The sequence below is a fragment of the Manacus vitellinus genome, unplaced genomic scaffold (assembly GCF_001715985.3).
Source record: "Manacus vitellinus isolate BGI_N305 unplaced genomic scaffold, ASM171598v3 scaffold_23_pilon, whole genome shotgun sequence".
Lineage (NCBI taxonomy): Eukaryota > Metazoa > Chordata > Aves > Passeriformes > Pipridae > Manacus > Manacus vitellinus.
In genome coordinates this window covers 8,110,563-8,134,679 of record NW_021939718.1, presented here as the reverse complement: position 1 = coordinate 8,134,679, position 24,117 = coordinate 8,110,563, and the positions used below count along the sequence as shown (strand labels likewise).

At 40.4% G+C, this 24,117-nt stretch overlaps 1 protein-coding gene across 1 annotated transcript; it reads right to left on the bottom strand.

Moving 5' to 3' along the window:
* Nucleotides 1-489: 489 nt before the first annotated feature.
* On the bottom strand, nt 490-17,741 carry TMEM38B (transmembrane protein 38B). The gene is made up of 6 exons (XM_029959962.1): nt 17,578-17,741; nt 12,692-12,848; nt 9,383-9,567; nt 8,275-8,362; nt 6,170-6,287; nt 490-4,989 (listed from the first exon to the last, which is right to left on the bottom strand). The coding sequence occupies exons 1-6, from the start codon at nt 17,681-17,683 to the stop codon at nt 4,783-4,785; spliced, it is 861 nt and encodes a 286-aa protein (XP_029815822.1). The 5' UTR covers nt 17,684-17,741; the 3' UTR covers nt 490-4,782.
* Between the last annotated feature and the right edge of the window lie 6,376 nt (nt 17,742-24,117).

Genomic DNA, 24,117 nt, shown 5'->3' with positions numbered 1-24,117 from the left:
GAATTCTTGAACAACTGTGTCTTGCCTAATAATACACTGAAGAATCAAGTTGCAGATGACAGCACTGTTTGCATGATATCCTCCTATTTCCACTTTTTTTCTAAAAAATAAAATGAAGTGGAATAAAAACAGAAGAGGAAAACAAATAGCATTTATCATCTCAAGAAACTTTGGTTGTGTTCTTGAAGCACATATTAAGGTATTTCTTTTTACAGAGAAGTGTACTCAAATTATTCAGAACAACAATTGGATTAATCAGGAATAGGCCCTTCCAGCCCAAGAACTAAGCTGATAAAGCAACTTCTGAAGGGCACAAGGCAGCTACTTCTAATTTTATCAAGTTAATGACAAAATTAGATACAGCCAACTAGTTCATGTGTGCAGTTGTGCTGCATCTGACACAGTTTACCAGAACAGTTATAAGAAATTCTTACCAGAATTCTCATGCAGAGAACGTTACCAGAGACAGAGAACCATCAGCACAAAAGCTAGGAAAGTATTGTTTATTTTATTTATCTTGGACAGTGTATTAAGCCTTCTACAAAATTCAAGTTAAACCCTGAGCAATTGGTTTATCTTTTTTGCATTACAAAATGTAGTTCTCAGAACATTTGAATGTAAATATTCAGTATGGGGTTCTTTCAAGCACTCCTCCTTCAGAAGCCTGTGAGATCTTTAAAACACAAAAGGTTTGTTTTCATGGTGCTTATATAACAGGATTTATTTCAGCGTAACTTGTGTTCTGTCTCACAACAAAATACATTTTTAGTGTGACGTGTATTACTTTAAAGGTGTTCAGTCCAGTGTGTGATCCAGTATACACAATTACACCTCTTCAAAAAACCATCCACCAGTTTTAAAAACCACAGACACGCATCATTTGCTGGTGTTTCTTAACAACTAGTTGATCATTAACTTGTTAGTTGGCAGCACCAAGTTAGTCCATACATCCCTGATATCAAGCTACTAAAAATGAAACACCAAGTGAATACTCCAATACTGTCACTTTGACTGAAGAGTTTGTGGGGTTTTTTTAATTCTTCAGTGTTAAAGAAAATAGTAATTTTAGCTTTCAAGGTACAGCACATTTGCTATAAAGTTTGATTTCAAACTGAGTTCAATGGTCTTGGTCACTACCATGAAAATGTGGCTAGACAGGCACAAGAAATTTCTTTGGTGCTCTTTTCTTTTTCTCTTCTCTAAGCACAGCACTGGTGACAGCTTTTCTAAATTTAGGTATATACCTGGAACTAGAACTTTGTCTTTTCAAATTAGATCTCTCTCCACATGGTTCTTGGCATCCCTGCATGAAGATTAACCTACCCCCTCTTGCTGAAGAATACTCTTCAGAGCAGTACTCTCTGAAGACAAATAATCTAATTTTATAAAAATAATTTATTCTAAAAATTGGCACATCAATTAAAGACTCCTCTGAAAAGATTATATTCTTATGCAATGTAACATCTCTAAAATGTCAGAGTTCTCAGTTATGAAATGTATCCCCTTTAGAAATGCTTTGTATCATGAGCAAAAAAAGATGCAACCAGCAGAAAGCAAGATTTCAGTAAATGCTAATAAATAGTTCCATGCTTCTGACATTATAGAATGGTTTAGATCGGAAAGGACCTTAAAGATCATCAAGTCAAACATTAACCCAGCACTGCCAGGCCCAACACTAAACCATGTCCTCAAGCGCCGTATCTACATGGCTTTTAAATACCTCCAGGGACGGTGACTCCACTGCTTCCCTGGGCAGCCTGTTCTTGTGTTTGACAACGCTTTCAGTCAATATATTTTTTCTAATATCCAGCTTAAACCTCCCCTGGTACAAGTTGAGGCTGTTTCCTGACCCCCATGTGGCTCCACCCTTCTGTCAGAGAGTTGTAGAGAGCAAGAAGGTCCCCTCTGAGCCTCCTTTTCTCCAGGCTGAGACCCCCCAGCTCCCTCAGCTGCTCCTAGTGCTCCAGATCCTTCCCCAGCTCCAATCCCTTCTCTGGACATGTGTATTAGGGAGAGGTTCGGACCATACTGAATCTGAAACCATGACACCATTGGAAGCTCAACGAAACTGATATTTATTACCAAGAGGTGGCCAACCAACCAAACAAACCCAAAAGGGAAGAAGGAAGAGAGAAATAAGCCCCTAGCACGACCTCCCCAGTAAATCAGTTGTTGCCCATAAAGTTATCTTACCAACCTAGAATGCCTATAATTACCAATAGCAGAAGCTGCATCCTTGGAAAGTCACTAAGTTCACAAATTGGCAGGCATCCCCGCCAAAAGGCAGCGTTGTCCTTGATGTGAAGCTTGCTACCTACCCAACAAGAGCTAACTGCTTTTTATACAATTAACTGGATACGTCCGTCTAGGCAGGTGTGGTCAGCACCACCCCGCCAGAGGCCCTCAGTCCCACCCCCTTGGTTATGTAAGTGCATCTCTTCTGCGCAGGCGTGGCTTTCCCTGCGCCTGCGTACTGCACTCAGGGGGGGTCTTTCCCAAATGAGTCTGGGGGTTTCCTTCATCACTATAGTCTTCAATTTCTCCTTCAAGCGACCTTGGAGAACAATTAGCCAATCACAGAATACAAATTAAATATAGTTTATACAAGAACTCTCTTCAAGGACAACTTTCCCATTTATCAGTGCTTGTTTTCTCATAACTTGGCAGGGAAAGAACAAAACTTTTACAGGTGGCTGGGCCAAACACAGACCAAAAGTATCAGCATAAATTCACCCCTGATACAGACATGCTCCAGTTCCTCAATGTCTCTCTTGTCTGAGGGGCCCAGAACTGCCTCCAGCACTCAGGTGTGCCAGCACAGGGCGACAGTCACTGCCCTGGTCCTGCTGGTCGCACTATGGCTGGTACTGCCCAGGTGCCTTTGGCCTTCTTGGCCACCTGGGCACACCTGGGCTCATGTTCAGCCGCTGTCAATTGGCATCTCCAGGTCCTTTTCCAACAGGCAACTTTTCAGACACTTTTCTCCCAGCCTGGAACGCTGCTGTGGGTTTTTGTGACTGAAGTGCAAATCTTGGCACTTCCCCTTGTTGTACCTCACACAATTGGCCTCATCTCATCAATCCAGCCTGTCCAGATCGCTCTGCAGAGCCTTCCTACCCTCCAGCAGACCAACACTCCTGCCCAGCTTGGTGTTGTCAGTAAACTGACTGAGGGTACTCTTGATCTCATCCCAACTGTTAATACAGATATTAAACAGGACTGGCCCCAACACTGAGTCCTGGTGCACACCCCTGGTGAGGGGCCCCAACTGGATGTCACTCCATTCCCCACCACTTGCTGGGCCATCCAGACAGTTTTTTATGCAGCGAACAGGGCACTCATCCAAGCCATGATCATCCAGTTTCTCCAGGAGAATGCTGTGGGAAAATGTGTCAAAGGCTTTAGTAAAGACCAGGTAGACACATCCACAGCCTTTCCCTCATCCACTGATCGGTCACCTCGTCACAGAAGATCAGGGTGGTCAGGCAGGACTTGACTGTCCTAAGCCCAGGCTGGCTGGGCCTGACCCCGTGTTGTCCTGTACATGTTACATGATGGCACTCAGGATGATCTGCCCCATGACATTCCCCAGCACCGAGGTCAGGCTTGAAGTGCCCCAGATCCTTCCTCCCAACCCTTCCTGTAGATGTGTGTCACATTTGCCAACTTCCAGCCTTTGGACCTCCCCAGTTTGCCAGGACTGCTGGTCAGTGACAGAAAGTGGCTCAGGAAGCTCTTCCACCCACTCCCTCAGTGCCCTTGGATGGATCCCATCTGGCCCCATGGACTTTGAGTGTCCTACGTGGTGTAGCAGGTCACTGACCCTTCCATCATGGATTATAGGGGCTTCCTTCTGCTCCTCATCCCTGTCTTCCAGCCCAGGGTGCTGAGTGAAGGCAAATGTACTGTCCAATCTTCTTTTTTATAAGAAAGTTTGTCTTTGAAAAGAAAAAAGTGCATATGCTTGGACAAAAATGCAGGCAGAGATGTCTAGTCTCAGGTGAACTGAACGATAACTACAAATCACATGCAAATCCCCAATGTAACATGAAAAACACCTCCATATCAAATGCTTGCAAAGTGTCAAAGTAAGCCAACAACAAAAATATCGAATATTTCTATTTGCTAACTGTAAAGATTTTTTAAAGTGCCAGTAATTTACTCTCATTTTAAAAAATATAAAAATATTGAAAAATATTTCAGTAAATGCAGAAAACCTAGACCAGTGCAATGTGAATTACACATAATAATAATATAATAATAATAATAATAATTATAATTCGGTCATTTTTCTAGTTAAAGGCATTAGTGTGGTACATTTTTATGATTTTACACAGTACAATGTGATTATGCCTTACTCAGATGATGACTTTCTTATTTGGGATGTGCTGCAGTGAACACTTGACAGTACAAATCAATGTTATCCAAATGAAACATAAGAACTGGTGGCTAGGAAGAGGTGAAACAAGTGACATATCAGAAAAAATAACAAATATGCTTTTCACATTTTCAAAACTACCCTTTTAGCACGTGAGCACCTTAAATTATCGTGAATACAAAAATTAGTAAACTTGTAAGTATATAAAAAACTGTAGTTTTAACTTACAAATCCAACCTGGGCATTCAGACATAGGAACAGTAGCTTATATAACACATTCCAAAGGCGAACCACAACACAGTCCTGTTCTCTCCTCACAAATGCATTTCCTTAAACTCCTCAGCCAGCCTAATCTGGCATTAAAACATCTTCAGCAGTCAAGACCATCAAGGATTTCAAGTCACTTATTCTGTTTTCTTTGCTTGTCTTTTCTTAACACCATCGTGGTGCTGCTCAGAGGGCCGGTCACAAATTGAAGAGCGATTGGAAGATGTGGCACTTTCACTCTTCACTTTGAAAGGTGCCTTTCGCAAGCCAAAAAGCACATGGCCTAATGCAGCCTCAAGGGGAGCAAGTGGAGAAGTTGCACATCTTGTCAACATCATTTTTACCTAAGAAGAACAAGGATCAAGTTACAATAAATGTGTAAGCACCTAAACATATATGCACAACCAGACTTTAATTAGAATTTCAGACAGCCATACTCGTTCCATAAAGTTCATAGGTTTAGGTAGACATTCCTTAGGACACATAACTCGGAATCAGGGCAGAAAAAACAACAGTTTATAGGTCCAGGTACTGGACAAGTTTATATTGCAACAGTTTCTACAGTTTTCAGAGACATGACAAGTTTCTAAAAGACATTATTACAGGACTATGCCAGATCCACAACTGTTGCTTTATTAGTGGGTTGCTATTAAGTGGGTGCTCAAGTTCCTGACTGTCAGTATGACCATCAGTGTAAGGATTTAGTCACTTCAGTGTACTCTGACAGCCAGCTCCTGAAGAGAGCTGTAATCTCTCAGTTCCAGAATAACATTCCTTTCCTTCTCCATTCCCAGCATCCCCAGTTCAACAACACCTTACTGGTTTAGGTGGAGAATTATGAATATTAGCTCAAAGTCTCGGCTCCCTAAAGCAACGTCTGTAGAACTAAAGTTGTCAGCTACTTCACAGAAAGGACTAGCAACCACCGCTTTCAGTCAGTCTCTGATCTGTTCAACAGCAGCTCTGAAGCTCTTAAAATTGACAGATTTCTGCTAACGGAGACTGTGCTTTCTTATTAGCTCATAATCCTGAAGACAGGCATCATCCTGGAAATGAACAAGACTGGAGGGGCTGAAGAATTCAAGCGTGCCTATTTTATTATAAAAGCAGATACAGTTACCTCAGAGTGGTTTTGATATACTTTCTCTTCCTGCCTAAATACTTGTTTTGCAAATACTTTAAGCTAGATGAGAGTCTGGTTGGCTTGTATTGCAAACACATAAAAGACAAAGAACTTTGTTTCTTTCTACAAGCATAAGCTTTGTTTGAGGTTAAAGACATATAAGCCTGGAATATCAAATGTTGGGTGCCAAAATTCCTGACTTCTTTCTCTTTTTTTTTCTCCCCATACATTGAACAGTGTCAGTAACAGAATAGGTCTTCTGTTCTGCTTGTGTAGAGAAGACTAAATACAGTTTTCTGACATTACTACGAGCTGGCTTTCCCACCCAGAAGCACGCATTCTAATAACTAAATAAAATATTTCCTATTATTCAGTTACTTGCAACACTTCCAAATTCTTACCTTGAAGATGACAAGAAAGATGGTGTATAAAAACACAAGGTTGTGTCTTGCAATTGGCAAGTACTGGCTGTGTTGCAGGGTGAAAAGAACTGCTCCTATCAAAGTTATCTTCACAGGGCTGGAAGTCAAACAAATAAATGTTAATTTTTCTTCTTTACAGCAAAAGCTGCCATGGCCTAGAAAGCAGTAAATATTCTTAATTGTGCAAAAGAATTTTTTCTGAATAGAACTAATGAAAAATTGTTGTAACAGTAATAAGGTCTAAAACCTAGACATAATTACATTAAGACTTTCACTTTACTACACTTTCTGTCCGTAACACAGACAAGAACGAGTTCAGCACTACTTTACACACCCAGCAAGTTCCTGTTTGGCAAATCCTTCTCAAATAATGCTTCTATTCAAACTCTATACATCAGCTTGCTTCCCTTCTTCCTCTCCCAATACATTTTACTGAAGAGTTAAATCACAAAGCTTGCACACTCAGACTAGACTTAAAAACAGGTTCCTTTACTATACTCCAGTAGTTAGTTACTCCAAGGAGTTGCTTAAGGTGTTGAAGTGCAACATAGTCAAGGTCTTGGTCCACTGTAACAGTCCAGCAGCTCTAGGGTTGTAGTCAGCTTAGGCCCAATTTGAACCAGGCCTATGCTACCAGGTTTTGCCAACACAGCTGTGCTGGCTTAAGACATGCAAAGATTCCCATTCTAATACAGATCTTGGTTGTGATGGTAAATCCCTTGCTAGGCATGCAGCCAGAAAACAAGAGAACTTTGGTCAGTTCCAGTCTTCTGAAGAGAGAGCACCAGTACACTGGCAGAATTCCATGCATTTCTTAATCTGCACCTACATGTGACCTGTGCAGGTGACATTCCTGTTATTACAAAGCTTCCAGGGTAGACACATCCTTCACTGTAACTCAGAGATTTGCTGCACCAACTTCCTGCTCAGGAACTCCAAAAAGCAACTCTGCATATACACTCAACTCATCCACTTGCAGGATGTATGATCCATTTAACTTTGTAACTTAGCTCAATTTAATGTTCTTAAGATTTATATATAAACAAAATTTTAAAGATCTTTTTTGAGTTACTTTGAGCCATATCTTCCACGGAAAAGGAGAATATATGCAAGTGGTGACAGTCAGTAAGCACTGCTCTGGTGTTGCACCTGTAAGGACAAGTGTTATTTGGGTTTACAGTGCTATTTTTGACAGTGTCCTTTCTGGAAGTTTGCTTTCAAGACTGCCACTTAGGCACTGTCAGAGGGAGATAAATTCTAAATACCTGGAATTTCAGAAAACGCCAACAACTCACACAATCCACAAAAAGTTGAAATACTGCCAAAGAACAGGCTGCAAATGTCATTTCTGTTATTCTGTGTCTAAGAGTGGCTGCAGAAAAGCAAGATAACTTTAAAAAAAAAATATTATTTTTAAAGACCTGAGAGTAACATGGGAAAGATCAAAAGAATTTTAGGAAATTATTGCAGTGACCTTATTTTGACTTACAATAATAGCTTGTGTCTTTCTAGCCTGTTTCAATTCCCATTTTACAAGAGCCATGTAATATTTCCATTCTTTCCTTCTGCAAGAGAAGTAACATTTCCTATCCTGCAGGACATTTTTGCTATACTGAATAACCAATTTGCACCTCCTCAAATAATTGATATTTATGGAGGAAAGTAGCACCGGAAGCAAAAGTAAGAGTGACAATGTTCAAAGGAAGCCATTTTAGTGATGCTCAGAACACATACCAGAAGTGCAGACTTCACTTATACACTTCTGGTACCACTGTCCTTTCATTTTTGCTAGAGGACCACATCCCTGTAAGAAAATTGAGTCAATACTACTTTCTAGCAACTCCACACTGGCTCAATACTTGCTTTCTGATACATAATTTTTGTTGATTTGTCTCTCCCATTTGCTGTTCTACTGATGTGAACATAAAATGATTAAAATATCATCGACCCCTCTTTCACAGGATACAGAACAGAACATTGAGTACAAGCACGTTCTACTGCTTTTTTTTAGACCTCAAACACTAAAAGTGAGTGCCAACTGAAGAAGGTAACAAAACAATTAACATGTTAAAAGAAAACCTTACTAGGACATCTTCAGAAGTTCATTGGTTTCAGGTTTCCACACTCCTCTCACCAGCTGCTCAAAGTTGGAAATTAGGCCACCACCAGCTCCTGAAATGGCAAAGATTTACGATAAACCTCCACTGACTGCTACCACTACTGTGCAATCTATTATTGCTCACAACAAAAGTCATGACACCAGGTGCTAAATGTGGCACCCAAAGCCCAGACTTAAAAAGACTAATCCAATCTTTTATACAAGCATGACTTGAACAGCCCACATGAAACTCCAGAGTTTTACCTTTAAGTGATAACACCTGAACTGAGGCACTCATCACCACAAATGCCTGGACTGCCAAGGTACATCTCTAGAGTTTGTATGATTGCATTCATCATGTCATCATAAGTACAGAGAATGTCTCTATAAACTATGACAACCCTCTGTAAGAAAAATGGGTATGTATTTTTACATTAAAAGAGTACAAGATATAAGGAGGTGTAGGACACTGTGGCCAATGAGACTGATCTGTGCTGTAACCTGGGAACAGAACACGTTAGATCATCATATTGTTGCTTCCCATAGAAGAACAGAATCCAGCAGAAACAAGAGCTGCACAGTCACCTCCAGGAGGGATTCTTCTAATGGTGTGACTACAAATAGAGATGCTAGGAAGGTGGCTGCCAGAGTTCTGCTCCAAACAGCACGCAGGTAAGAAGGTTCATTCTTATGTTTAAAACTGAGTAATAGTTACAACGCAAAAAACTAAGATAACCAGTTCTCTTCTTCAGCCATGTGTAAAGAGACAGTTCTGAGGAAATAACGCTGTTTATAAGTTTAGCAACAGCTACACAGAAGATCTACTTCTTTATTGTCATCAACTGCCCATCCTACAAGTTCTCATAAGACCTGAAGGGATAAGACAAAGTTCCCTCCAAGTCACTCAATGTCATCCTTAATCCAGACAGAAAAACTGTTGCACAGGCTTTTTCCTTGAGGGGATAACAGACTTCATCAGGACTATCACATCCAGCACAGCAAGGATGGTACTACAGTTAATGCTGGCAGGCCAGACATTTAAACACCACTTCAAAAAATCACAAGCCGTCACAACAAGACATGGTGTACGTTACCTCTGGCCCAGCCCACAGCCACCATAACAAGCCAGGCATCTTTGAAGTGACTGTCTGCATGTGCAACTCCAGCTGCTATCTTCCAAGTCCTAGTCACTTCCTTCATTCCTGCAACCAGGAGACGAAGAGGCAGAAAGGAAAAGCACCGGCAGAAAATGTCTTGTGGGCAGTAAAACACCAGATACCTGGAAATCATGAGAACATTTTTGCTAAGGAATTACCTTTTAATAATCTTTAAAGCTATTTTTTGGAATATGATTAGTAATGCATAACTCACTGTCTCGTGATACACATGTTGGGACAAATCTGGAAAGCTTCTAAGCACGCTTGAGCTCTTGCACCAAAAATCAAACATTATCTTACTGCCTCATTGTTCCACAGAAGAATTTCTTAAAGTACATGAGAAAAAGCATTAAATTTTACCACCTGTTCTATAGCTTGCATATCATGTTTTTATGATTCAAATTATTAAATTTGTGTCTGACTAACTTTCTGTTTATTTTGTGAGTTACTTTATGTTTGGGTGGGGGTTTGGTTTTGTTTGGGTTTTTTGGGGGTTTTTTTGTTTTGTTTTGGGGTTTGTTTTTGGTTTTGTTTGTTGGGGTTTTTTTAATAGGATTACAACAGGGTGGTAAATTAAATGTTGACCTGTGCTTTCATACTGCAGGTACATGGAATTATGTAACTTCAGCAAGAATGCCTCTACTAGTTAGTGTCATGCCAAGTGAAATGCACAGCTCTTTTCAAACACATTTAACATCTTAGTACTCACCAATTCTAGCTTTTCCAGCTTGCCAGTAAGAAGCACATTTCTTTATTCAAAGCATTGAAAGCACAGTACTCAAAATTTAACAATATCTTTGATCAACTCAAAATTTAACAATCATCTCTGCTTTTAGAACAAAGTGTTGCCGTGGGAGTTAGGTGCTGAAAAAATCTCCCGGAGCAGTTAATTAGGGGTGAGATAAGAAAGGGTTTATTTTGCCAAGGCAAAGATGTTACAAGACGCGCTGGCCGTTCCTGAGATGTTACATTTTATAATACCATCCATCCAATCCCAGATGTGTCCACCCTGTGGCCTTTACTCTGGTCTGCCCCGGGGTCTACCCCCTGAGAATGGGTCTGGGGGCTTTTTGGGGCCCTCTGTTCATCTCATCTTCATCTTCATCAGAGCACAAAGGGTACATAGTCACCCAGTTTTTGACCGTGTTCTGTGGTTTAGGCCCTGATATGCTGTTCTGCCAACAATCTAGGCCTTGCCTTGACAAAAGACTAAACATTTCTACTGGATTTGGGGGTAGGAGGGCTAAGGAATGTGTCTAGACGGAAAGGGAAAGGGACAAGGGACAAGGGAGGGAGGGTTGCTGCTTTTAAAATCTACTTATAAAACTTATAAGGCTTACCAATATTGGAAAAATAAAAAAATACTAGGGGCTTAAGGCATCAAAAGTAAAAATGGCTAACAATGAAATCCTAGTATGACAGTATATTTTAAAAGATTAGATTATGTGTTGTTTTATTGTATCTCTTAATAAACAAAATTTAGTTCTTACAGAGAACTGAATTAAATTAAAAACAAACAACCAAGACTAAGTAACTTGATTCAGTTATCTTAAGTAGATTATTTCAGCACAGGAATAAGAGAGTAATAATTAAGTAAAAGCAGAGAAAGGATTTAAAAATGGGAAGGATACCTTTTCATTTTCTAAAAGAGACACGGGCCCTTTTCTTGAGGCTTTTGAGCTCAGTCCTCTCTACCAAGACTTCCTAAGGCCTTTCCTTTCCCTTTTTCTCTCACTGTAAAGTCAGATGCCTTTGTATGCAACCAAGCTTCAGCTGATAGGAAGCCAAAGACATGTACAAAGCATGTATTTTAGAGACTATTGCAAACAGCCATTTAAGCCACCTACTCAACAGACAACCCTCATCAGAATTAATTTACAGCTGCAGGAGGTGGGATTAGGACCCTGAAGCACTGATAATGGGACTGAACCTGACCCTGCAGACCGACCACGGCACTTCTGCCTGTAACCTCTGCCAACAGTAGATGCCGCTGTCCTACAGACTATTTAGGAGCACTTCTCAAGTGTAGCACAACCCCCCTTATTTTATGTCTGGCTTGGGGAATTTCATTTTGCACCATCCGGGACCAAGAATTAAGGTCACTGTAGTCATGAAGAGAGAACTTTGTAAAAGTAGGAGCTTAGAAGGTTTCATAACATTCACAGCTCCTCGTTAAAGCCCTCTTTTGTTTGTGCACAGCAAATCACATTTGACCATGTAAAGTTCAAGAGAAATCATGCTCTCTTCAAGTGTACTTTTAAGTCATATCACTTGTTAAGCAACTATAGGCAGATTCTATAAGCTTTGTTAATAATGCACTAATTATTGCACATTTTTCATTTCACTCCCCTGCCTAAATAAAATCTGTCATCTTTCACTGCAACACAAAGGCCAGAAAATTAATATAACATACACAGACAGACAGAAACACTGTCATTTTAATTCATTTGCAATTATAAAACCTAAGGGGCTACTAGGAGCTAAAGGATTTTAAGCAGGTCAGAGTCTTTCTAAGGCAGGAATTGAGCTTTTAAAATTCAAAACTCCAGTGCTGATCATAATTTTTGTTAAGTTTGAGGTTTTCTTCAAAGATCACTTTCTGGAATAAATTAAATTCACTGGAAGGCCACATTTATATGACAATAACTCCAGCTCTTTTTTTGAATTTCAAAACAGGCCAAATTGCCACATACCTGACTTCCCATTCAGCTCTGTCTTCCACTACAACACCCATCCATTTGGGAAGGGACAAGACAGAAAAAAAAAAAAGTCGTGTCTGGTGGCAGAAACTGGAGGAGAAGAAAGATCTGTCTTGGATCCGCAGTTACAGAAAAGTCCAGAATTTTTGCATACAGCCTTCAAGAGCTACTTTTATAAAACTAGATTGCATCTGACTTACCTGTGTCCAGAAAACCAGCAAATGAAAATCACTTTATTACAAAATAATGTTTTCAGCTGTTTGACCAGGAAAACTATAAAAACCTAAGACAAGTCTAGTCTAGCAACAGAGCACTTTGTTATACAACAGCCCATGAATTGCTCCTTTACAAGCATTCTATTCCTACAGAAGAAGGATCCTAACAGCTATTTTGTTGCAGTGACTCTGGATGAAGAAATAGGATCCAAATCCATAACACTTTTAAGTCAAGGCACTGATTTTCATGGAACCTCGATGGTGTAGTATCAGCTTACATGTATCTTCCTCAGAACCAATGTTACCCATCCAACTCAGTTGTGGCTGCTTACCAGACTGAAGATGCCAGCAGAATATTTGCGCCCTTGGCCAGAAATGCAATTGGAGGTTCTGCAAGCATCAACGAGGACAAAAGTGAACCACCAAAGCAATAAAGCATAGCACTAAACCAGCAGGCAAATGGACTCCGGACTGACACCTCCACAGCTCCTGTGAAAAGATGCAAAACCAGAAATGAACATTTGAGACTCACATCATGTTCTAAAAACCAGTATTTTTCAACCATTCAGTCCAATATTGCTCCTTTAGGTAATGAAAAAATCCTCCAGCAATTTGTAGGGTTTCACAGGAAAACTCTTCAGAAATACCAAGTTAAAGCACACTGGTTTTAACATTCGCTATCTAAACAGAATGTGCTCTCTGAACATCTTTTGTGCATTGGTTTGTTATAACTGTTCAGCTACCAAGAAGAAAAAGCTTTCAGAGCATGGCTGAGAGGTCTCATTGTTAATAGCCTGTTATAGATATACACTTGCTTTCAAATTTGTATTAAAAACACAGAATTGGCTTTGCTGAACTGCACAGGATAGGTTACATTTTGAGGGTTATTCTACAAATTCCATTTCTGCTTTTGAGTGTTCCAAGAATTCAGGGTCACTGTTTTCCTTTTCCCTCATAATGCCTTGCTGTGTTTGCCGATAAAAATGAAAACAGTATCCAAAACAATTATTAAATAGTTTCACCTGACTCCTGAAGAGTTGAAAACAGGTTACCTGAAGCCATAATAATAAATGTAAGTTTCTCTTGTTATTAAAAGGTTGACAGTTTGGTTTATTTTGTTATTTTGAAATAAATTACCCCTTTTAAATTGCAATAGAAATATGCCAAAACAGTATTTAATATTAAAGGGTTATGCTGGAGGTCATGGGAAGCATTAGGTAGTTTCAGGGGGAAACACCACTTTATCAAAGATAAAAATATTCTCAAGTAGTTAGTTTTTTCCACTTCAAAAGTCCAATGTTAAAGCTTCCCCTTTACACTGCTGGTGAGCTCTGTTTGCCTGAACAAGTTTAACTTTCCATAGTTCAAAGGCTGAAGTTCACAAAAGCACCTCTGTCTGCCCCGAAATGAAATCTCGCATCTATTCCCAATTCAGAGGGGAAGCTCTGGATTTTTCAGGCATTTCTGTGTGAAAAGAAGCTTCTTGCCCAAAAGGAGATGCTCAAACATATAAAAGACCATACAGCACTCTCAATACAGCTCACTTAACATATTAACAAGACTTTTATAGTTTTAGTGCTGGCACAGATATCATGTATTGTGGCACTATATAAATTCCTATGTAACAGCCAACTTATAAAAATGAGCACTCCAACGTATTTCAGAATATCTGAATCTAAAATAACATCTGTTATATGTTTCACTATTTTGCATGTTATTTTTCATACCTGGTGCTCCAAATCTGTTGTGCTCAGGTTTGTTATTGCATATGACCACTTCTTCAGAATAGCTATCAATCGTGTTCATGTGCAAAAATTTAACACAGGAGAAAATTCTAAAGTCTGATAATGTTACTTAAGAGCAAAAGTAAAAATATAAAGTGGGCCATTACACCCAGATCCCATATAACTGAATGTAGATCTATTTTCACCAACATATTTGAAAAGGGTAAGACACTTGCAAAATATGAATGGCTTGTCCTTACTACATTAAGATTTCCTCAATTAAAAAAAAAAAAGTAAAAATACGGACAACCATTGCATTCAGAAAAACAAACAGACACAAAATTATATTAAGTGGACATACGTTGGTCCAAAAGAACTACAGTAGCTTCACATGTAACTGTTCTTGTCTGATGACACAGCCACGTTAGTATAGCATAAAAAGACCAAATTCCTTTTCTTGCAACGACAAGAAAATACCAAAAAAAAATTAATGAAATGTCAGAGTTGTTTTAAAATTAATTAGGTATCTGTTCTCTTTCCAAATCCATTGTCCTGCCTTTCAGCAATCACCACTTCTGCACTCTTCCCCACGACTAGCAGCAAGTGGTTTTCATTTTTGAGGACACATATAAGAATTACTACTATTATTACCAGACTGCCCTCTATGAGTAAAGTCCACAACAAAGCAGGTAAATTTTTTCATTTTACAAGAGACTGGAAATGCTACTGCACTTCAAGATTTTTCTGCAGGTCAACATTAGAATTTTCTCAGCTCAAGTGCCAGTATGTAACAATTCACACCCACTTTCTAACAAGGAATATACCCAACATAAAAGCAAATGAGGCAAAAAATGCTGACACTAATTTAAAGATCATCTTAGCATTGCCACCTAAATTATGACTGGGGTGTAATGTTTCAGAAGATAAACTCAGTTTAAAGTAGGTCACATGTTTTTAAACAAGTGGTCATTTATATTTGTCCTCTGATGCATCCTGCAGAATTAATGAGGCATCATACAACCATGCAAAGGTTCATCTGCCAGAAAGCCACTTCTTTGCAGAGTTCTGCAAAGGTACACTTTAGAAAGTAAAGATAAGGCTTCAAAACACAAGGACTATTTTTGAATATAGTTTTAAATCTTGTTTCTAGATGACAGTAGCAAAAAAAAAAGAACCAAGAACCCTTGCCAGCTAACTATTTCTGTCAATAGGAGAAGATCTGCTTTAACCTTTCCAACATGTTCCAAATAGGCAATCAGGAATAAATACCACATACACATCTAGAGAGCAGACCAGGAGGATTTTTACAAGTTTTTCTAGTACCCCATTCAACTATACATAATAACATTAATTAAGATAAAAGGTTTACAGAGTCAGACTTGATTTAGCAAAACCTACGCCAAAAAAGTTAGTTCTTTTCAAGTCACCTGAAACATATCACAGAAAAATGGCAAGAATAAAACCAGCACATTGCTTCCAAATATGAGATATCCTCAACCCTCAACACCTCTTGCTGCCCCTCCATCCCAAAGAGAGAAAATTGCCAGTTCTACAACTGACTGGAGTCACAAACTAGAAACTCCTAAGCCATCTCAAATACACCAACCAAGAACTCTTATTTTAAAACATGTGGAAAGCAACATGTTGGTTGTCACTGCTGTAGTTTACCAGCACTCAAAAGTGAGCAAGAAAATCTAGTTAGGAGGGCTGGAAAAGTCCCAGTTACTGTGCACCCATCCATGGTACAAATGCCCACACTGAGCCTGATTTTAAGCAGTGGGGGTGGGTTGGTATTTTAATGAGACAGTAATCTGGGATAAAATAAACGTGGTTGTAACTTGATCACACCAGGCACTTAATCTTACATCACCAGGCACTTAAGGGCTGCCCTGTTATTTCCCCATCAAATATAGCTACTGCTGTAAGTTTCCAAAAAGAACATATAGTAACGCCTAGAGAGCATTAATCCACAATAATATATCCATCCTATTTCATAATGACTGCTATTTATGATTTAATACTCAGTTCAAACTGCTTACAAGTGAGAAACAGAGCAGCACGCAGACACCTGGATTACAGTTATTAATTCAAAGTATTAGAAAAAAGTTCTGAACTACCCAGCTATTAAATCAAAATTAGAGAATAAAAAAAATAAATTACTGGCATGGATCTGATCAGATTTCTGACAGCAGTTCTACTGCTCTTAAGTGCTGTCTCACTAAAAATATGCTGATGCAAACTGGAGAGCTCCTCATCCTGGTCTTTAGGTGTGTCCATTCAAGAGGAAAGTTTAAAAGTAGTGCATGATAATGTTAGGAAGTCCCTTTCTGAATGGAATAGATACATTATATAATGCCATGAGGCAGCACCCTGAAAAAATTTTAGCAGTAATAACAAAATTTGGTGAAGACTCTAGAGTATCTAAGCAGTTTGTATCAGTCTTCACAGTCTGCTAAGTGCAATTCCTCAGCAGGAAGTCAAAATTCACCTCAACACATTTAGTAAGGGACTAAAGAACAAGATCTCAATAAACGAACAGTGCAGAGCCTTAGAAATCTGAGGCAAGTAGAAACTCCCAAATTTGCACTATAATCCTGAAAGCCAGTTTAGTTTCCTAGTTATCATCTCGGATACACAGTTACTGTAGCTAACCAAAGGCACACCACAAGTAGTTTAATTCTAAACATTAAAACAAGGCTAGTCTCTTATATTTGTGACAACAAAAAATCAGGCTTGGGGTTAACAGCCATAGTGCAAAAGATTTTTCTAGAAGAGAGCACTCACAGAAAGTCCTGTTACTGAAAGTCCTGAGACTGAAAAGCTTCCCCAAATTCACTACGGGGTACTACATGAAAAGTCACACGCACAGTGACATTAGATTCCAGAACTATGTTTCCTAGAGGGCAGAACTGCCTTCACAACTTCCTGCACACATCGGGTGTGCAAACGATATAAGGATACAAGTTAAGCATTCCTCCTCTCACCCCTCTGATGCAATTCTGGACAGAGGGACACACTGGCCTGTGTTCCACACCCCTTCTCTGCACCTTAATTTCAACGAGTTTCAGCCCTTTTTCTTTACTTCTCGAGACTTTCAAAACGTTAACACTTCAAGAAAATGGTTTTCAACAAACTCCTGGCTGATTTCGTCAGGAGTTCGAGGAAGGAAGAAAAGCTTGGTTCGGTGCCTTCTGCAGACAATCAGACATAATTTACTGAGGGACTAACGCAGAGGGAACACAATCCCATTTGCACCGTCCTGGACTATCCAGCTTCCCTCGAGGACCCCCCGGCACTTGAGAGGAAAGAATGGCACTTGACGGTGCCCCCCGGCACCATCATCCTGCCGGGGCTGGGGATCCCGTGTGATACAGGGTACACACACGGACACGGTGGAGAGACACAGGGAAACACAGGGACACGACGAAGGAACACCAGGGTTGGGATGAGGGGGTGGGAGGTGCCCGTCCCGTCCCGTCCCCCCCCCCGCTCACCCCGCTGCTCCTTCAACGCCACCACGGAGGCGACATAGTGCGCCAGGTCGAAGAAAGGGAACATAGGCAGGCGGGAGAAGAGCAGCGGCACCTGCCACACGTCCATGGCCAGGCACTGATGACCGAGAAGGAGGAGGAGAAGAAGGCGAGTGCGCCCGGATGAAGCGGCTTGGCCGCCCCCGGCCGCCGTCAGCGCCGGGGCGGGGCGGCGAGGGGACAACGCCATACGGGGGATTACCCTCCCCGGCGTGGCCCGTCTGAACTGTCTGTCTGAATTGTGCCTGTCTGAACACTAGACATCTTCAATATGTCCTTTGTTTGCTTTTTTTTTTTTTTTTTTGGTCAAAATACTGATAGTCCTGCTCCATGTACAGTTTGGGATCCCCTAGAGCCTTTCCTACACTGGTGCTGCTTCCCTGGCAGACCTTACGCACACGCCCTGATACCTTTTATCTCTCTCTTCCCCCCCCACCCCCCCCTTTTTTCAGTATTTCAGTACTGAAGTTCATCAGTAGTATTTAGGATTACCAATGTGTACGTAGGCTGTCACTGAGGGTTATTTATCAGTCGCTGAGGGCATGAATGTACACCAGATCCTGGTCAGGGCTCAGCAGAAACCCTTTAATACATCTTTACATCCATTCTGATTTTGAAGGCCTGTGCTAACTTTGCCTTCTCAGAGCAGATCTGTAACCATTTCTGCATCAATCCTACAGTATTTTCAGCAAAACTAGTTCGCTCCTGAGCTTCCCAAGTGAAATGTTGTCAGATCTGCCAACTCCCAGATACGTGACATTTGCCTTTTCTTTGCTCATGACATTTGCCTTTTCTTTGCTCACCAGACTACCTACCTTGAAGGAACTGAAGGAAATTTGTAGAATGGTTTGGGTTGGAAGGGACCTTAAAGCTCATCTTGTTCCACTCCGTGGGTGGACACCTTCCACTATCCTGGGTTGCTCGGAGCCCCATTGAACCTTGGCTTTGAACACTTCCAGGGATGGGGCAGCCACAGCTTCTCTGGGCAACCTGTGCCAGGGCCTCACCAACCTCACAGGGAAGAGTTTTTATCTCATATCTAAACTAAACCCCTTGTCCTGTCACTCCATGCCCTTGTAAATAGTCTCTCTTCATCTTTCTTGTAGTCTCCCTTCAGGCATTGGAAGGCTACAGTTAGGTCAGTCCAAAGTCAAATTACACTAACTTGACATTGTTCATAATGTAGCCATATTAAGGTTTGTTGTTCTCATCTTTTCAGCATATTAACTTTTTTTCCCTTGCAGATGGAACTTAAGTTTACTTGTTTCTGAGGGTTTGGCTGGATTTCCCTACTGAAAAAAGACACCATTTTTGTCTTTTCCATTCAACTTCCACATGCTGGTGAAAAGAACTATTAATGGCTCTAAATTTTCCCTACTGTGTGGTGAAGTTAAGCAGAGCAGTCTGAAAACATACAACTTTCACAGGTGTTCTTAAACTTGATCTTTGCCTACCAAGAACTAATTTCAGGAAATAACTGGAATTGTAGAATCATTCTGGGGAACAAGTTTATGCAGGGTGAGATAGCAAACACTTGAACTTTTCCCAGAATAATTTCAGCTCACCATGAATACCAAGCCATTCTTTTCATTGAGTTTCCTCTTATCAGTACCATATTCATAGTATAAGTTCTTATTCTTAATACCTCGTCCCTTCTGTGTACTCAGTGACTCCTTTTTTCTCACTAACACTTGAGCCCTGTGCTTGTAGCTCATTTATGTTTTCTGAACATTTCCATTTGCATGTCATCTATGTGAAGAGATCTTAATTAAGCCATAGTGATCTCTTACTAGTCTTATCATTAACAATTCTAATTCTTATTTTCTGTTGTGCTTATGTACAGACATAGAAACCACAGTTTGTTTTCTAGAGCAGAATGACGATTTATGTATCATAAGACATAATACATCAGTAAGCTGCATTCTGTGGAAGAAATCAGTTCGACATCATTTTTTTTCCCGCTGAACAGGGCTATGTGTCCATGCAGCAACTGAGTTACTAGAAGGATTTTAAACGACAGAGCCCAGTCCATTTTCACTCCTTGCAGTACTGGTTTATTCCCACTGAGTGGCATCCGTTTCACTGCTATACAGTGAAAACTACTCAGACTATCTCATATGTGATCATAGAAGGAGAGGGAGAGAAATAAAAACGACAGTGACCACAACAAACCTATAGTGACACAAAAAAAGTCACAGTTTGGGCCAGCAACATGTTGTGCTTGATCACAACATCTACACTGCAGCTACTGCTGTGCCTACAACTCATGTAGATATACACAAATTCTCTAACATGCCAGCAGTGATACCTCTACTGGTGCTGTCTCACAGCAGATCAGCAATAGCCACCTGAATTTTGAATTTCTAGTCAGGTCCTCAAATACACAGTACTCCGTCCTCTGTCAGGAGGTCATCACTGCACCCGAAGCATTGCTCTCCAAAACAGTATGTGCTGATTTTGGCTGGGGTAGAGTTAATTTTCTTCCCAGTTGCTGGTATGGAGCTGTGGTTTAGGTTTGTGCTGAACACAGGGTTGATAACATAGAGATGTTTTTGTTATTGCTAAGCAGGGCTTGTACAGAGGGCCTTTTCTGGTTTTCTGTATTGCCACACTGGTGAGGAAGTTGGGAGTTCATGAGAGGCTGGGAGGAGACACAGACAGGACACGTGACCCCAACTGACGAAAGGGATATTCCAGACCATATGACATCATGCTCAGTGCATAAAGTGGGGGGAAGAAGGAAGAACGGGGGCAAGCTTGGAGTGATGGGGTTTGTCTTCCCAAGTAACCACTATATGTGATGGGTCTCTGCTCTCCTGGAGATGGCTGGGCACCTGCCTGCCCCACGGAAAGCAGTGAATTAATTCCTTGTTTTACTTTGCTTGTTTGCATGGCTTTTGCTTTCCTTATTAAGCTATCTTTATCCCAACCCATGAGTTTTCCAGCTTTTACCCTTCCAGTTGTCTCTCACATCCCACTGGTGGGAGAGTGAGTGAGTGGCTGGGCTGGATTGACTGGGGTTAAAGTATGACACAGATATAGGGAGTGTGGAGGTGGATCTAACAGCACCAGAGTGGTAAATGCATGTTAAGCCATGCAGTTAAACAAGAAAGTTTTGGTGGGTTTTCCACCTCCAGCATCAGCAGGAGATAAGAACAACAGTTTCTCTAAGTTTGCTGGTAACCAAGGAAAGATTCCTGTGTGTTGAGGGTGGCATCTTAGCAGAGCACAGAACAGCCACCAGGGAGAAATCAGATCAGGGAACACGGTCTGTGTAATAAAAATAGAGTAACAAATAAGAAAACTTAAATTTGGTCATTGATTTTCCAGCTGTCCCAGACATTTCAAGAATAATTTAAAGACAGCAGAGGATAAAAACCTCTGAAATAATCCTGCTCATCCTTGAACCAAATTTACTGATGCTGAGAGAACTGTGACAGTGTGAGCAGATGGCATTAGTGTGTAAGCTAGGTACACTTGTATGTGTGTGTTCGTGACACAATTTCTTGTGTTTTGCTGATTTTAAACGAGAACAGATGCCCTTTTCTTCATTTCTTGGGAGTAGGCTAATAAAAGAGCTGAGCACACTATGCATATAAGAAATTTAAAGATGGCCTGGTTAGTTGACTGCTTTGTTGTATGGGTGTAAAGCTCAACGTGAAATCAAAGCACAAGCCTGAACTGTCTCTCTTGCCCGTGGAATGTTATCATGACCTTTAAAAACTGCACTGTAAACACTTGCTGAATAGCTACCCAATTTGCACATGCTCCAAAGTAGTCTTCAGCAGGATTATGCTAATTTAGTGTTTGAAAAAAAAAAAGTTCTGTGTACCTAGAGTGGAAGTATGGCTGGTGAAGCTGCTGCTATATGTGGGATATGTTTATTTTGTGTTTTATTTTGTGATCTGTGGGATTCTGCAGACAGTGGCGTGGAATTCAAAAATTATGCCTTAGGGGAAAAAAAGGAGGACTTCTTTAGTCATCAGTATGTCTCAAAACCGTGATCTACTTCCCAAAATTAGGAAATTAGAAATATTCCTGTTTTAGGAATTATTAGATTAAATTTATTTATCTTCTAAGAAGAAGATCTCCCAAACTCAACTCTATGCATCAAAATCAAGTCATGTGAAAATAGTAATCTTTGTCACATATGGAAATGGACATTCCTACTGTCTTCTCTCATCCTGCCATGTTTGTGGTTTGTACTGTCTGCCACACAGTTTTCCCATTTTCCAAGAGTCTTTTATCCCCCTCAGGCTGCTTACTTTGATCTTCTAGTACATTTTCTTCTGTTTCATCTCTCCCTAGCACCATATATTCACCAACCCTGCCTATTTCTTTCAGTGTCACTCCTTGCTTTCCCCCCAGTTTTCTTGCTTTCTCCATGCCATCCTCAGCATTTAGTCATGGCTTAGTACACCTCAGTCTCCTGTCTCTCTCTGAGGATCTGGCTATTCATCGCATCTTTGTCACCTTTCAGTCAATACTCATATACTCAGCCTTCACCTTTACCTTTGCATACCTTTGCATACCTTCCAACTTTGTAACTTTGTAACTCCACTAATGTTACCCTCCTTCTTTTTCACAATCTTCCTCCAAAAGGTCACAGCTTGTCTCATTTCAGTTTTTTCTATGACCTGTGTTGCTAAAGTACTTTGAAAAAAAATGAGGCGAGAGAACAAATCACAGGAAGTTCATGTGGCCATTCATCTCTTAACACAACATTACTCTGGCTTATTTTCCTTATGTGCTGATTAGTGCCAATCTGGATTGCAAAGTGGAGAATTGAAGTGTCTTTTAAACTGAGTGGCGTTTTGACTTACATCCACCTCAGATCCCTCCTTCCTCGCACCAGATTAGATTCTCACAAATATTTAAGAATACATTTAAAATTTCTCTTCTCTACAACCTCTAAAGCAGCATCATTGTCTTCATTCCTAGGTGCAGACTGTATGTACAGAATACAAGTTTGTATGTCTACAAAATACATACTCCACATACTTTGTATCTCTATTACAGTAGTAAACTCAATCATGACTTTGCATAGAGCTGAATTCAGGTACTGTAGAAAAGTTATGAACTTGGCTACAGGCATGTGGCTCTTCTAAATATGGTCACTGGACTCCTGAATGCTCATCTCTTTTCTTCTCTGCTTAGGTTTCAGTGTTGGGTTAAGCCTCTCCTTAGCTCATCTTGTTCCTTAACAGTATTCTTTTCAAGCAGTGCTGATTTATAATGTAGGCTTGAACTCTCATTGCCTTCATCTCCCTACTGCATCATTAGCTGCTTAGTTGACGGGTCTGAAACAAGTTCCAGCATTCTTTTGATCCAACCAGTGTTCAAAGATGCCTTTCCTTGCAGTCTTGAATTTCCTTCAGCAGACACATGGAATGCAGGAGTGCCATAGTGTCACTGTCCTGTGATGTTTCCTCGGTGAACTTTTATCCATTGTATTGACTTGTGGTCAGCTCCAACAAACACTGGGCATCCTCTCTTGACACAGCCTGGGAAAATAAGGGTTCTTCCACTTCAGAGATAGAGGATGAAATGGACCTTTATTGAGGAGAGAAGCTGACTTATAAAGGGTAGGGCTAGAAGCTACTGGAAAAGTGGGAGGAGTTAAGGAGGAGCTAGGGAGGAGTTAGGGATGAGAATGCTAATGCAGATCATATAAGGAGAAAAAGGGGAGGTAATAACCAAATAAGGGATTACTAAATAATGAGTTAGTGCAATGCGACACTTGCAAGCCAATCAGGGAGAAGGGCATAAACCAGGGTACAGAACACTGAGAATTTTTTATAAAAAAACGGGGAAGAGGGTACAATAAAGGGTAAAAATACAATGAGCATTGAACATGAACACAATTGCAGAGTCTCAACAGTCCCATCCATCATCTGAATGTAGAGAAGGTGTTGTCCTCAGGGGTCCCACAGATCTCTTCACATATCTCTATTTCTTTTTTCCACTGCTCGTAATCAAACCTCTCTTGGTCTCTCACATCTCCCCCTTTCATGTTTAACATGGGAAATACCTGCATAAAACTTTTCAAGATCATTTTATGAATACACAGTATTATGCAAGGTATAAAAGTTATAATAGAAATAAAGGTAAACAGAGAAACAACAAGAATGACAATAATTTTGTTTGCCCAATTTGGTGACTGGGGAAAATGGAACCAACTAAAAATGCCATTCAGTCCTTTGTCCCTTTCCTTAAAGATGTCTGAAATTAAACCTTTCAGGGTGTGAATACTTTTATGTATGATTGTGAATGGTCACTAAGATTCATACAGCGTAGACCTTCAAACTCCTGGCACCCATGGCCATGGGCCAGGAACAGAAAGTCTATGGCTGCTCTATTTTGAAGACTTACTTCTTTTAACTTTTGGGTGTCAGCTAACAATCCCTCAATGGCTGTTGTAGTGGCATTAGCCTCTTTTGTAAGCCAGCAGCTGAGGTGGTTTAAAAGGGATAAAGCATGGGCCACACCTATACCTGGAATAGA